The sequence below is a fragment of the Phalangium opilio genome, unplaced genomic scaffold (assembly GCF_054372755.1).
Source record: "Phalangium opilio isolate 3A_F unplaced genomic scaffold, DU_Popi_V2 ptg000390l_1, whole genome shotgun sequence".
Classification (NCBI taxonomy): domain Eukaryota; kingdom Metazoa; phylum Arthropoda; class Arachnida; order Opiliones; family Phalangiidae; genus Phalangium; species Phalangium opilio.
This window is the reverse complement of record NW_028324234.1, coordinates 2,052,818-2,069,267: the sequence shown is the minus strand read 5'-3', so window position 1 is coordinate 2,069,267 and position 16,450 is coordinate 2,052,818. Positions and strand designations below refer to the sequence as shown.

Sequence of the window (16,450 nt, the reverse complement as noted above, 5' to 3'; positions counted from 1 at the left end):
TTGATAGAAACCCCGAGTTTTTTATTATTTATTTTTATCTCTAAAATATCAGGGTGATGTGGGGTGGGTTACCTCTTAATCTGTGGGGGTCGGATACTTTTGAATTTTTATCTGTGGGATCGGATACTTATGAATTTGTATGTTTGGGGTTTTTATATTTATTTCCTTTTTATTTATGTGCTAATTAAATAGATAACGATTTTCCTTGTTTCGTTCTCGTTCGGTAGCTATCGTCATTTATGTTATGTTTGACTGGAACGTTTTGGCGGTTAATTCAAATGTGGGTTTAGATAGAGCTAACATAGTGTTAAATGAGCGTTATGCGTTTGATCATTTTAGCATTGCTAAAGGTAATTCGAGGGGATTATCACTAAAATGCGTAATCACTATAACTAAACTTTCTCTTTCAAAAGTTTCTGGGCATAAGTCCTTGTTAGAAATTTATAAGATGCGATAAGTGTGCATCGGCATAGGACTGTTGTAAACTCATCGAGGGGATTATCACTAAAAACTATCTGTTCTTCGATTCGCCGGAATATTAGAATTACAGCATAAGTAAATTTATACGGTTATAATTTAATCACAGTTTAGAGTAGAGAATCGAGGGGCTATTCACTATGATTTTATGCACGGTAAATCATTTAAGCATTGAAAAAGATAGCGCTATTCACTCATTAGGGTAAGGTATAGAGGGGTTATCCACTCATTAGGGTAGGGTATAGAGGGGCTATTCACTCGTACGATATGGCTACTATTACGAGCCCTTGGGCCGTCTTGTTATCTTGGGATTTTGGGAGCGAAAATGGCTCGCGTCTGTGTCTGTTGGCGCGGTGGAAATAAAGCATTGGCAAAGAAGTATTTCGATGGTTTTTAGTTTTCTACAAAACATTTAAACGATCATCATTAATGTTTTGTTGTGATATGTGTGAGTGAGAATTCCGTGGTTAAATTAAAACGGTTTGGACAAATTTATTCAAAGTATCTTTAATATTAGAATTATATCGTGTTTCTACGTCCACCATAGGCGCCTTTTTTCTTAACGACGGAGATCCCAGCCAACGGAGGTTTTGGAACGAAAACCAAGGAGCATAGATGCCACTACAATCAACTGTAAAGTTCTATGTCCATCAACAGGCTAGTCCTTTCTATGTGCAACGACAAAATCTTGTTGTTTGCGATTTTTACCATTAGCTCTATGGCCAGTTTCGTACTCCCCCCCCGAAAGGGGGTTATTATGAACTCCTGTTAACACGTACTTTTTAACTCGGCTTAAAAAGTTAGAGAATCGTCCCCATTATCCGATAATGGAAGCTCTCGTGCGAAGGCACCTTTAAAATTTGTACGAGCGAATAGAATGCTTGAATCGATTTTAAATGTTGGGGGTATGGGCCGCCAAACAAAATGTAGAGTAGATTGAACGAACTCGCTCTAGAAACACAACACAGCAACGCGCGAAACCTTTACCTGACCAAACCAAGTCATGTCGCTTCTCAGCTTTGCGAGCAAAATCATGTCGAAACGAAAACCAGCTGGGTTAACACTGAAAGAAGAGATATCTTTTATTGGACTTATACTAGTAAGTAGTTTTCACTTGTTTTTTTTAATTACTGCGGTTAGAATATAGAGCAACAGGACGTCACGTTACCTCATCGGCAATAGTTGCCATTATAAATATACCCTGTGAATGGCGGTCAGCACTTTCGAAATCTCTTGTAGAGCCCCTTTTTGTTTTTAAATGAATCGATTATTTCTGTTAAAAGTGAGAATATACGAGCTCGTGCCTTGTAAATGATAATCTACAAAAATATATAAACCATGAGTTTATGGTATATTTTCCTATGTATATGGTTCCCATAGAAACCAGCGCTATATCTTCCTTTCCACAATCTTTTAAAGCATGGTTTTCACTTGGCCGTTAAACACTACGTTTTTAAAAAAACACCCAGCCTACCGGTACCGTTTATTATTAATATCAATCTTTCCTCATAATTACCATTGTGCGCAGTTCCAATATGTTCCCAAAATTTGGCACTCATAACCCACAAGGGTTCAAAAAACCCCGGGTTAGTATAACTTTTTTTGCAATGGTAATTTATCGTTAAATTAACGTTGTAAAATTCCAAACATTTTCCAAAATTTGGCACTAATAACCCATCAGGGTTAAAAAAAAGTTAAAAAAAAAAAACACCCAGCCCACCCGGTTTTATTTTGTTTTTATCTTTAGAAATTGCGTGCATGGTAGAAATTGTCATTCAAAAGTAACTGCTTGATATAAAAATTCTTAAAATGTTTCATAAAAAATAATAAATATTATTAAATCGGAGCCTCCGAAATGAACTAGGCCCATGCATGTCAAATTTTATGTGAAGAAATATCCAGTTTGTTAAGGAAAATATTTTCACCATATATGTGTACGAGATGGCGCTTATATTACCGTTGTGACAGGGGGTTTCATCTTAAAATTAACGTAAATGTTTTTGGGGCTATTCACTTTTTATTGAATCTTTCGGTTAGATTGTATTGATGACAACAAAATAAATTATTTCAATTAAAATAATTCAGTAAGAGTAATATAAACGTAAAATTACAATCCGCGACCTCGGCCCAAATACTTAAGCAGTCGACAGGGTCACGGGGTTGAACTTTGTTTATTTTACGGTAATATAAGCGCCCCCAGGCGTAAAACCACGGCGAACTAAATTGGTTAGAAAAATATTCTCGCAGTTCTCGCTTCGTGACACGCATGGGCCTAGTTCATTTCGGAGGCTCCGATTAAATAGTACTTTTGAAGTCAAGAAATATCTTTAAAAATAAATTATTCTAGCATCTATATTCATCATCAAAATTGAAGATTTTAGTGATCAGGGTTTTATTAAGTGGGTTTTTATGTTGAGTAAAACCTACGGGTTCTTTTGGCTGGTATTTTTTAATTCGAACCCTGTAATCCATACCTTTTTGAGCAAAACTACGTGTACTAGACTTCCAGAGACGATAGAAATTAGGCCATTATACCTCGGAGTTCTGTTTTCCGTCTATTTAAAATTTGTTCACGTTGTTTATAGCACCTAAACTAAGTATAGCACTCACAACTAGTTTTTCCGGGTTTTCGCCAACCCTGTCAAATAGAGAAAGTTGTTCATCATCGTCAGATTGTTAATTGCTTTGAACCATGAGTTAATATTATGTTAGCTCCCTATAAGTTACTCAGGCTCCATAGGCGTAATGTATCCAGCGATTTCTTCTCATTTCGCCCGCGCGGGAATAAAATCCGAATATTGCACTCTCTCTTGTCGAAAAAAAAATCCCGCTCGTACGGCTCCTCGACCTCGAGTCGTCGGCTGCTTTTTCACCAAGGGAGTATTTTAGTCGTGAATGTTTATTTTTTAACAATTTAACATTAAATCATGGCGTTTGTGTCAGTAATGAGACAAAAAATGCAGGAACTCAATGCAATTTGCCGATATTGATAAAGAATGCTAAAGATAAGAGTTGTTACTGTGACTTGAAACCAGAAAATTATACAACTGAGCTAAATCCAATTCACTGATCTCTTAACCGAGGCTACTGAGCGAAATATTCGGCTGCTTAAATAGCTCCAATATCATTGGCTAGCTTCCACTACACGCGCTTCCGGGGAAAAACCGGAAAGAAGAGTAAATAAGATTTTCGTTCACATGGCGGCCGCAGAGCGTCGCATATAATTGGGAAGCCGTTGGCGCGGGAGAAAACGCTGGAGTATAAAAATGAATTACCTCAGTAACTTATAGGGAGCTAACATATTATTAACTCATGTTTGAACTAAAGTTCATTGAGAAATTGAAGGCTCTGCAATGTAAATATTGCAAACGACTAAAGCTCATCGAGACTCACTAAAATGTTTCAAACATATTTAATCTTATTGCTACTCACTAAAACCAGGAGTCCATTAAATTATCCTTGGAAGTAACCAGAAGAAGGGTTTGGGACTCCCCTCTCTTGTGAAACAATACTGAAGAAGGGCGACACATTCGCCACCTCACGATAATCTTTCTCAGACATCCGCTTTAGGTCCGACTCTCACGCCAAAATTTGTCATATCAAGAGAGAAACTGCTATTAGCTGAAAATTAACTCTGGGTCTCTATAGGGTCCGGAAAACGCCCGCCTCCCACTGTACAAACCGAGTTCTCTCTAGCATAGCATCGGGGGAAGGGATGGGGGCTGTGAATTTGGGAACACTCAAGGCCATTAGGTCTTTAGGGATTCTTTTTTTTATAAAGCAAACGTGTTATAGAGAGGAATCTACCCCGTTTTCCGGTCCCTTTAGAGATGCAGCGTTCATGGGCTGAAGAAGTCACGCCCCGCTCACGTGAAAAAAGATTTCCAAGAGAGGAGCTCGAGATTTCAAGCAGGCTTAGGAAAGCGGGAAAAAACTAAATCCTCATCCATGAAGTTAATAGGAGTTCTTACCCCAGCAGAGACGTACGCTATACCACCTATTGTAATTGTTTTCTTCCTAGGCTTATTTAATGAACTACCGCTAAAACCAATTGAAATTAGGCCCAGGTGACGCATTGTAGCTCATGGAGACTCACTGAAAATTATTGCGAACGGAACCATATTTGTTCCGTTTATAAACTTGATTCTTTATACTGAATAGATGTATTTAGTTACACTCCTTCAGACTCGTCTAAGCTCACCGTTATTCAATTAAGATAACCACTGCGACTAGATATGCGAGTCGGTAATTTATCGTAATTTACCAAATACCGCGTAAATTACCGATTTATATCCTACCGTAGTTTTAAAATGGTAGATTACCGCGGTAATAAGCCTGTGAAAATAAAAATTCCACTAATTAAGGTAATTTTGTTTCTCCCAAAATATTAATCGGTAATTTACCCGCTAAATTACCGCAAACATAAGCCTGTGAAAATACAAAATACGATAAATTACGGTAATTTTTCTTATTCCAAATTTTTTATCGGTAATTTTTGCGGTAAATTACCATTTTTAAAAATAATGGTAATTTCACATCTCTAACTGAGACTGATTAAAACTCAGATTCATTAAATCTGAATGCCGGCACAAAATTAAGCTCACTGAGACTGATTTAGTCTAAGACTCATTTAAGCTTACCCACAATCAGTTATGCTCATCCGCACTTTTTTAAACTCAACTAAACGCATTTAAATTCACCCTGGCTCAGATATGCACATCCACACTCTTTTAAACTCACCCAAACGTATTTAAGCTCACCCAGACTCCAGACGCATTCAAACTCACCCAGATTCATTTAAACTCGCCCAGACTCATTTAACCTCACCGAGACTCATTTAACCTCACCAAGACTCATTTAACCTCATTCAGAGTCATTTAAACTCACCCAGAGTCATTTAAACTTACCCAGAGTTATTTAAACTCACCCAGAGTCAGTTAAACTCACCCAGTCAGTTAAACTCACCCAGAGTCAGTTAAACTCACCCAGAGTCAGTTAATATCACCAAGAGTCATATAATCCCACCCAGAGTCAATGAAACTCACCTAGTCATTTAAACTCACCCCAAGTCATTTAAGCTCACCCAGACTCATTTAATCTCGCCCAGACTCAAAGAAAATACATTTAAACAAGCTCACCCCGACTCATTTAACCTCACTGAGACTCATTTAAACTTATTCAAGACTCATTTAAACCTAATGAGAGATATTTAAACCTTTTCAGCGTTAATTAAACTAATCGAGGCTTACTTGAACAACATTTTACAGGTGTATTAAAACTCGGTACGCCTTCTTTAAAAACGAATGCTTATTAAATTTTATGTGATATTCTAGTCTGATAAATGGATTTTTGTTAACAGTGTATAAAATACATTTAATTCTCATCTTTCATTTCCCCCTATTATTTTCATATATCGAAAATAATTAAAATTTTCTGTTGAACACATTGATTTTTTTATTTCAGGGTGTTTATTTAGCGCTATGGAATAACGAAGAACAAACGTGGTGCGATTTATCTTGGCGAAGTGACGTTTCAATGACAGCTAAAATACCTCCACATATCAGCGGCCGAGTGATGAAACTTGAGGGAAAACCACGAAGTGTCACTGATGACAAATTTTTCCCTCATTCAAAAGTAATACATTTTTTGGTTAATTTAATATTAATATAAATTGGTAATCTACCACTAATATTTCACGTCTTAAAGGGAACTTTAGAGGATCCCCTTACTCCCTATACCCAGAAGTCCATTAAATTAGCCTAGGAAATAAAGAATTATAATAGCTGGTATAGCGCACGTCTCTGGTTTGGTTTTTCCCCATTTAATAAGCCTGTATGAAATCTCGAGCTCCTCTCTTGGAAATATTTCTTCACGTGAGCCGGGCGTGACTTCTTCAGCCCATGAACGTTGCATCTCTAAAGGGACCGGGAAACCGGGTACATTCCTCTCTATAGCATGATTGCTTTATATAGAATGAAGAATCACAGAAGATCGAATGGCTTTGACTGTTCCCAATTTCACAGCCCCCATCAATTCCCCTGACGCTATGCTAGAGAGAACTCGGTTTGTACAGTGGGAGGCGGGAGTTTTCTAGTCCCTTTAGAGATTCAGAGTTCATGTTCAGCCAATAGCTGTTTCTCTCCCAATAGGTTAACTTTGGGCGCACGACTCGCACCGAAACCGGAGGTCTGAGAAATCTTATCGCGAGGTGGCGAATGTGTCGCCCTTCTTCACTATTGCTAAACAAGAGGGGAGTCCTAAACCCCGCTTTGGTTACTTCCTAGGCTAATTTAATGGACTTCTGCTGTAACCCGTAATGGTAGTACCCGACTCGATATAAGAGATTTTCTGGGACTCGAAAAAGTTTCGAGTCTTAAACCTAAGCTCGATAAATACTCGATCCTGCTTTTGGAAGGCCTTTGAGTCTGAAAATGGGACGTAAAAATCTACTAGAAAGTTACGACGATGATGGAGTAGAAGCCAATGTTACCGATTGGTGTCTATGTGGTATACATGAAAGACTAGTTCGTGGTGTTGTTGGAAGGAGGCTATATATAGTTTGGGTGTTGAAGAAGAATTGGCAGTTGAATGGCTCCTGGCCCATTGGGCCGTATCCCATTAGACCGAATGTCCCATTGAACCGAATCCCGTTGGACCGAATATAGCCAAAATGTGCGGGTTTATTATCTTAAAATTTTCATTGCTATTAAAAGAAATATTTTTAACGCCGTATTTTACAACTGAATTAAAAAACACCTCTTTTGGTTTAAAGAAAATACCGTTCTCCTTAAGCTTGCGTCTATCAATACACTTTCCTATATAAATAATTATACTGTGATGGTCAAATCCCAAGTTTAAAAGGATGCCTCTATTGTAACCGAGCCGAATCAAAGCCAACCTGAAATGACCCGTAAAACAATCAATATTTTGGAAAAGGCATTTATTTATTGTTCAAGGAACTTAATAAATGCAGCATTAATAGCTCCAGAATCTTTTTAAAAATAATTTGTTGGAAAAGGCCCGCTTTTATTATGCAAAGACCTCAATGAAAATATTATGGAAAATCGGTTATCCAACCTAACCAAACCTAACCAAACAAAACCAAACCAAACCAAACCTAACCTAACCTAACCTAACCTAACCTAACCTAACCAAACCAAACCTAACCTAACCCAACTTAACCTAACCCAACTTAACCTAACCCAACTTAACCTAACCTAACCCAACTTAACCTAACCCAACTTAACCTAACCCAACTTAACCTAACCCAACTTAACCTAACCTAACCCAACTTAACCTAACCCAACTTAACCTAACCTAACCCAACTTAACCTAACCCAACTTAACCTAACCTAACCCAACTTAACCTAACCCAACTTAACCTAACCTTACCCAACTTAACCTAACCCAACTTAACCTAACCCAACTTAACCTAACCCAACTTAACCTAACCCAACTTAACCTAACCTAACCTAACCCAACTTAACCCAACTTAACCCAACTTAACCTAACCTAACCCAACTTAACCCAACTTAACCTAACCTAACCTAACATAACAGTAATGTTTTGGAAAAGGCATATTATTTGAGAAGTCAATGAAGCTAAACATCAATATTTTGGAAAAGGCGTAACATTGTTAAATGATTTATAAAACAAATATACTTTCTGTTGAAGGGAATTCGTTACAATGGGATTCGATGGGATTCGATTGAATGGGAAAAAATTCCCTTTTTTATAGAAAACCGCCATTGGGCTAGATTTTTAAATACTGGCTAGAAATTTTCGGACGAATGGGATTCGTTCCAATGGTATTCGGTTGAATGGGCAGACTCCAGTTGAATGTATAATGGCTAGTTAATGAGTGGCGCTTAATTGAGCTAGATATCGTAATTTACTACAATTTTCGGAACTTCTGTGAACTCCGAACGCGGTCCGGAAATCGCGAACACGTTTGCTCCGATCTACCAACTGCGAACGCTGTGACAGACAGAAAACCACACATAGACACATCCAGACGTCTTCGTCACTCGGATAGGTAAAAACACGAGACGTAATCTTAGCACTTTCCATGAGAATGGAGCTATTTATTACATCTTTCTTGAAAAGATTGGGGAAAAATTCATTATTAAAAATATTTGATATAATTATTAACATCTAGTATCTTACTTTTCATCTATTTCAGAGCCCGGGTGGTTCTTTTATCGACTACGACGCCCGCACTCTTTACCAATTAATTCGTGAAGACGAAGCGCCGGCAGAAGTTGTGGCCGGACCTAATAACTGTAGATCATCTTTCTTGGAAATATCAGTTGTTATCCCATTCAATAAAACCCCACCAATTAACGGTAGTTCAACTATCTCTGCAATATCGGAAGTATTTCAAGTACCTCCTACTTGTTTCCATTTCCAAGGAATTCTTCCTACGATAGTCCCACCACATTTCGCCATTTTACGAGTAAGTGTCATTACCTCCAATGCTGATGAGAGGGGGAGAGAGGGAGAGAGAGAGATTTGATTTGATTAACTACTTTTATTTTTGAAGTAGAACTGCCAATGCTTTCAATTACATGGGTTGCTTTTGCACAGTTTACCGATCAGTTAATTGAAAACAATTGTTGTCATTATATTTTTAAAATGGTTAAGCTATAATTTAAAATAAGTGTAAAATTTAAAATAGATGCATAATGTATATATATATAAAATAGTGACTTAATTAGTATTCGAAGCGAATAGGTGAAAAATCAGTATGTTTACAGAGACACGCACAACTGATGTGGCTACTTCGTTAATTAATGTCCTTTGCAGATTAAATTTTCACACGAACTCAACCAAACATTTTGATATCGTTCCGCGCGATCCAACGTATAGGCCTATAGTTTCCCACTCTATCACGTCAGGGCACTTATCGCGGAAATACGCGTGCATTGTATGGGACCGTCCATAAACTACGTCACGCAAAAAATGGCATTTTCTGACCCCCCGTCCCCCCAGATCACGCTTGGTCACATTTTCTAAGACCCCTCCCCTAAAAACCACGTCACATTTCTTTAACCCCCCCCCCCCCACCACCACCACCAACAGACTATGATTTGTCTTAATTTAACAATTTAATTTGATTAATTTAAAAAGAGATTCTACCATTTAAATCGGATGGAGAATCCGATTCATCCTTGCTTGTGCTAGAGGCGAATTAACAGTGACATTTGAGAGTTTAAGCTGACACTACATTTAGCAGTCCTTACGCGTACGTGTAGCTAGTTCTGCCGTGAACGGGTCTCTTTATCTTAAATGCACTGTTTAAATTGGCTAAACGTACGAGTAAGTATGTGATCATAGCTTACAGTTTCTACTATTTAAGCGATGATGGAATAAAGATTTTGTTAAATTATTGTAGAGGTCGTTCTCACGGTGGACTTTGAAACGTTGTGTTTTTTCTTCTATAACAAAAGGGTCAATCGACCTCTTACTGACTTCGTAATAAAATTAATTTTAAATGTGACGTCACGCATCGAAGGACCCCTCCCTCCCCCCTCGTCACGGACCGTCACAAACTTACAAACCCCCTCCCCCATAAGAGTGTGACGTAGTTTATGGACGGTCCCTATCTTTTTTTCCATGTTGACACGGTGTGCCTGATCCAAGTGTTGCTCGAATCGTACCGTGGGGGTTGATAATATATCCATGAGGGTCTCTAGAATTTGGTTTTGAGGCATCGGTTCTATGGAATTTGAACCCCCTATCAATAATCACTAAGTCTGCCCGTTTATTGCTCCCATTTTCATCCGTACAATGAACTTCCTTACAAACTTCATGTCCGAAGGATATACAGCTATGCTCTATTGAATTGACAACCCGATTGTGCCTAGCGATGACTAACTCAATAGAATGGGGGCAGTCTTGCAGCACGTGACAAAGTGTTTCTTTCTTCATGCAGTTGAGATACCGACATGGAACGACCCTTGGTACCAAGAGTGGCGCAGAAATTAGAGCTCATCTTAATGGCCGAAGTCCATTGCGATGAAGAGATACCCTTTCCCGTGGTCATCTATGCGTTAATTTGGGGGTAATCGGCGAATTGCGCGACTCCAAGAACTTTTCTTGGTAGATTTGACCATCCGTAATGCGTCTCTCAGTTTTTGTGACGAGGTCGCTGTATCTGTTGGTCCCAATTGGAGGCATAACTTATCCAAACATTCCAGACGTTCAGCTTCGAAGTTTCGACATGCCGAGAGGGCTGGATCATCAATATTACTCAGCTTCAAAGCAATGCTGTAATGTTGTAGATAGGCCTCCAATGAAGCACATACAATTCCTAGGCCTCAAAGCTTTCTTGGGGAGTAGAACATTGTATCTGGACTGTCGTTTGGAATCATGATTATGAGACAGTTTTTATATATAATAAGAATGATCATAGATATATTAAATAATTATGAACTTTAGAAATTAAACTTTTATTAAAGTTGTTCGTATTAATGTCTAGGGGATATTCATTAATAGAAATAATAAATAATAATAAAGCTTAATGCTTTTAATAATAATGAAACTGTCGTCATTGAAATAATAAAAATAATAATAGTTTTAATGATTTAAAATAAAAATAGTTCGTAACCCTGGCTGGGTTTAATTAAATAAAAATATAGTTCAGTTTATAATTACGAGTTTGATGATGACCCGCACAAAAGCGTCCGGCGCGAAAAGTAGATCGTCCATGTACCGGCGCGTTGATTAAGTTTAAGTCCGGAGACTTTACGATAAAACCGCGGCGTGTCCCCGAAGGGTCCACGCCCGAGGGCTGCAGCGACAGAGTCCGACCAAGCAGGACCAAGGTGAAAGTCAGAGAGAGCGTTAAACAAAGGTCGGGGACCCTTTTTATAGCGCGAGCGCGTTATTATTTTCGCGCACAAACACGTGGACCACTCGTGGGTCCATCTTCACGATGTTGATGCTGATGGTCTTCGGGTTTTTCGCTGACGTCATCATTGACGTCATGGGTAAAATTTATAAAACCACCAGCCAGGTTAGAAAAATAAAGGGGGAGTGCTATTTCAAAGGGATAGTCTATAAAATTCTGTTACACTCTTCCCCACTTAATTTCGAACGTCCTCGTTCGAGAACTATACAGAAAAACATAACTCAGAACAAAAAAAAAGAATATGCAAAACAAGATTTTGTTACAGCAAAACAAAACAAAACACAACGGCAAAACTGGGGCCAAAAATACTAAAACAGATAAACATCAGCGCTGGGCATAATGAAACAAAAAAAAACTCAATTTTCGTCAATGAGAAAAAAAATTAATATTAATGTTGTCATTTGGACAAAGGACATTAATAATTACTATAAATAAAAATAAAAATAAAACACAAAAATTTTACAAAAATGTGACAAAGCTAGCTAAATACAGTCAGGTATACACGCGGACTATATATCCAAATCATAAGAGTTAACCTAATACTCCAAGGCTTAAACTACAATAGAGGTCCCTCCTCTAACACAAAAGAAATAGTCGGTTTACACGCGGACTATATATATTCAAATCATAACCTAATACACCAAGGTTTAAAATATACTAGAGGTCCCTCCTCTAAACACAAAAAACATGTGGGTTCCCTACCCAAAAATTATTCAATGGCCAATTGAAAACAAATATATCTCTAAGTAACTTGGCCAACGTTAAAGAGGTGGTCACGCATAATAACGGCTTCAAATAATAACTTAGGATCAAAACTAAACTCTACAAAGAAGAAGTTTTTGTCAGTTTTGCTGTTTATTTAAACGTAAATAAACAATGGTTAAATACTGCAGCGTGTATGGGTGTAAAAATAATGCCAGAATGAGTGGTGTCCGCTTTCACCAATTTCCACGCGACGTTAAATTGTTGAAACAATGGGATATAGCTTTAAAAATGGGTAAACCACACACCAAGTCCATGGTTGTCTGCTCCCTTCATTTTAAATTAGAGGATTACCGCCTTCAACCGAAATATGAACATTCAGTTATGTTTTAAGCGTATAATATTAATTTAAAACCAATTATAATAAGAGTTATTATTGTAGATAAGTTAAGTTACCTTCCCAGACTTAGACCCTTGGCTGTTCCTTCCAAAAAACTTCCGTTAAGGAAACATGATCAACAAAAGTTCAAGGCTAATGGGAGATTGGAAAGACTGAAAAAAAGGAATCAGCTCTCACAATCTCCAACTTTGCATGCAAGTGAAACAGCTGAAATAACTGGGCCAGCAGACGCAGAAATTCTAGCTGAAAGATTGGGGATTGATGCTGTTCAACAAACTACCGAGGAAACTAAGACCGACAAATGCACCACTCCAAACCCCAATGATAAATCAGGGTTGCCACGGGTCAGGGAGAACCTGGAAAACCTGGAAAAGTCAGGGAATTTGAAAATGGGCCAAAAAGGTCAGGGAAAAGTCAGGGAGTTTTATTTTAGTAGGTAAAATTTCTGGGGATAAGTCTTTATTGACAGAGTAATGAAAGTTTCTCATCTTCTCTTAACACAAAAAACTCTAGAGCAATCCTAAAAAGTTGTAAAGTTAATGCTCTCTAAAGAAATCTACCAGACTGTTATTTATAGTTAAAATGTTTCTTAATCATTTGGTGAAAAATGTTTCTTAATCGTTTTGGTGTGAAAAATACATTGGAAAACTTAAATGTAGAGACTTTATTTAATTATAAGCACTTAAAACGTGCTGTAAACATTTACACTTTCGGCCTAAAAGGTCAGAAAAACCTGGAAAAGTCAGGGAATTTGGTTTTGAATATTCCGTGGCAACCCTGTAAATGCATTATGGTCAACACCTTGGAAAATCATACATGTTATGTTAATGCTTCTAATGGAATATTGAATGCCACCTCTATAATTTCATTAACAGGATTACAAAGTACTGGTCTATTTGATGCGATCATTAAAAATATTAACAGTAAATTCATACCCCTTTTTCATGGGCAAATAAGGTAGAGAGGGCCAAGAGTCTCGAGATAGGGTATTTTTGACACTCATGAAACTAAAACTTGGCATTTGATTTCATTCACCGCTCTATCAGCTTTGTTTGGAATAAGTGAAGTTCAGACCTCAAATCATTTTAAATTAACCCTTACGCAGTTCCCAAGCTTGTTAAAATCCGTGAAAAAAATCCAAATAAATAATGGACCCAAGACTCCTGAAATTTTGTAAAACAGTTTTATTTAATAAATTTGTAAGATTCTATCACATTTTAAGGAACTTAAAAATATCACTTCAGCCTTATTTACGCCATTACATTCCGTCTTTTTTATTCCATTTCAAATAATTTGGAATGTAGTAATTAAAATAAGCAAAAAAACCTTTTTGAAATAAGTAATTTGTAATCTTGGTAAAAGATTGTTAATAAATTTTCGGTCTTTAGGCACATCAATAACAAAACAGTCATCTTCCAGTTTAGAACAAATTACGTAATGACAACTTTGAAGTCTTAAAAGGCCCAAACTAAGTTGCACTTGCCCATAATACATTTGTTAGGGTTTCAAAGAAAATGTTCCGTCCTTCTTGATTACGTAAGGAGTTTTCTTGAGGACTGTTTCTAAGTTTCCTTTTTCACCAATGACTGGACACTTCATTTCGACCAAAGTATCGTTGACTAGACCGTCAGGGGAACACCCTAAGAATGGATAAGAAGGGTTGACTTCAAAACCAATCTTCGTTACTTTTAAATTATACTCTTTTTTAAAGCAACGAGAGGTTTTTCGTTTATAATTCCATACTGTGTGAATTCATTTCCCTTAAAGTTAGACTTAAGAGCTTTTCGAATTTTTTCAGTGGGATCTTTTGGAAAATATGTGTAATACTCGTAGCAATTTTGACAAGAGAGAGAGCAACAGGCACTAAACAAAACGAAAACAGTATTACCAATTTTATACTCATCAAGGCTTAAGAGTTTACATAACTAATTTGGTTAATATTAGGGTGATTAGGTTTTCAACACTTACCATTTTTGAAAATATTCTCTTCTGAAAATTGTGGTTCATTCATTGCAAGAAATTTCGAGTACTAATTTTCATTTGGAACTGAAATATCAGTTTAAACGTCAAATACACTGCCGCTGATGCAACAGGTTTCCCCTAGATCAAGCTTCGCGTTTTCTCCGCACGGTGGAACTAGTGAAACTTTTGGTTCTAGGCGCGGAATCTGGCAGCCCTGAACTAGGGAAATTTTGGTCCAAAAAGGGAAATTTAAGGGTTAGAAAGGGAAATTTCATTTTTCCCACCTGGCATCACTGCTTTGAACATCCTTTCTATTGTTCTCTTGCGAACTCTGCGTTTAACGGCTGTGGAAGATTTCTTATGCTTTTTGTGAATGCGAATTGAAAACTTATTGTTCGAAATAAGTATTTGTTTTGAATTTTGTTACCATAGTTCTCATTTTTTATTAGGCCTAATAATTTACCACTAATTATAGTTGATTTTCAGAATTAACTTCAAGTAAGTATTTCTTTGAACGGGTAGTTTTGTCATATATTTTTATTTGTTAGGCCTATTTACGGGTCAACTAAGATTGTTTTCAGGATGTCTAACAAGTCATGAACTAAGTTAGGACATTTTCAACGGTCTGAAATCAAAATTGACTTTGTGCCGTTTAACTCGGCTGTTATACAAATACGAGAGAGTTCAGAAATGGCATCTAATGTGAAAGAAACATCTGCCGAAAAGATGAAAAGGCTACGTTTGAATCCAGAATACAGAGAAAGAGAAAAAGCACAAAAACTAGAGATATATGCGGCAAGAAAGAAGCTAGAGAGGCAGTTGGTGTTCGAATCTCCTACTAATCAGGGCCCATCTACCAGTCAAAGTTCTTTCACTACGATTTAAAACGTAGAGATTTAAATCCTAAATATCAGTATTTTTTCGTCTTTTGTCTCGAAATATTTCTTTCGTGTGTTGTCAGCACGCTTAAAACTAGGTTATAGATTACCGCAAAATCACTCCAGTGTAGGAACCAGGGTCTGCTCGTGCTGAGAACCAAAGCTAGAACAAATATTATATTGAATAAGCTGCCGTCGAACATAGGGAGTTGCCAATCCTGTAAGCCTGAGAAAAATTTCCTCACTAAGTTTTTACTTTCGCGAGTTTTAGAGGTTCGGAAAAGTATTGGTCCGACCCTAGCTGGCAGGCTGGGCCTCCCTTCAACCCCATTTTTAGTTCTAAAATTGTTTTATACTAAATTAAAATATATAAAATTGTTTTTAAATTAACTTTTTTGGCACAAATTTTATGAGATTTTTGTAAGTTTTTTCGGTTCCAGCTTCTCTGATTAATTAACGCTTAGTACGTCATAAACGAAAGGAATGAGGTTGTTTTTGGCCGTAATATATATCGGGCCTGCCTTCTATTCAGTACGATTTTCTCTGTTCTTTATCTCCACCATCCGTTTCCGTGTCCCGTCTAGCGTTGTTCTTTTGGGCTTATGCAAATTACTTCATTTCTATTGCGTCAAGTTTCAAGAGAACATGACTCGGGGCTAATTCTAAGCGCTTGTTGCATATTGCTATTAGCGTGCAATCAATGAATAATTTTAGTACCCAAACGCATCAATTATCCCACAAATATTAGGTTTGCAACAAAAATATCAAGAAAAATGTTCCAGTTCATAGGATAGAAGTTGATTATTTACTTGTTTCATAATCTATAACCCAAAATCAAGCTAAATTATTTTTATTCATAATTGGAATGATATTTGATATTTAAAAGAAAAAAATAACCGTAAAGTATATATGCCGGGGTCACCTTACAATAAATTTAGCTAGCCAAGGCAAAACGTTAATATGGCTGGGGCCATCTTGTTATATATAATAAGAATTATCATAGATATATTAAATAATTATGAACTTTAGAAATTAAACTTTTATTAAAGTGGTTCGTATTAATGTCTAGGGGATATTCATTAATAGAAATAATAAATAATAATAAAGCTTAATGCTTTT

General features: G+C 37.0%; 1 protein-coding gene across 1 annotated transcript in view; it reads left to right on the top strand.

The window, feature by feature from the left end:
- The first annotated feature begins 973 nt into the window (after positions 1 to 973).
- The window catches only part of LOC149596160 (uncharacterized), a 144,673-nt gene continuing 129,196 nt past the window's right edge, over positions 974 to 16,450 (top strand). The window contains exons 1-3 of the mRNA XM_089861322.1: positions 974 to 1,576; positions 5,941 to 6,111; positions 8,660 to 8,932. Of these exons, the coding sequence (XP_089717448.1) occupies positions 1,481 to 1,576; positions 5,941 to 6,111; positions 8,660 to 8,932 (540 nt within the window). The 5' untranslated portion in view covers positions 974 to 1,480. The remainder of the gene's footprint in view (positions 1,577 to 5,940; positions 6,112 to 8,659; positions 8,933 to 16,450) is intronic.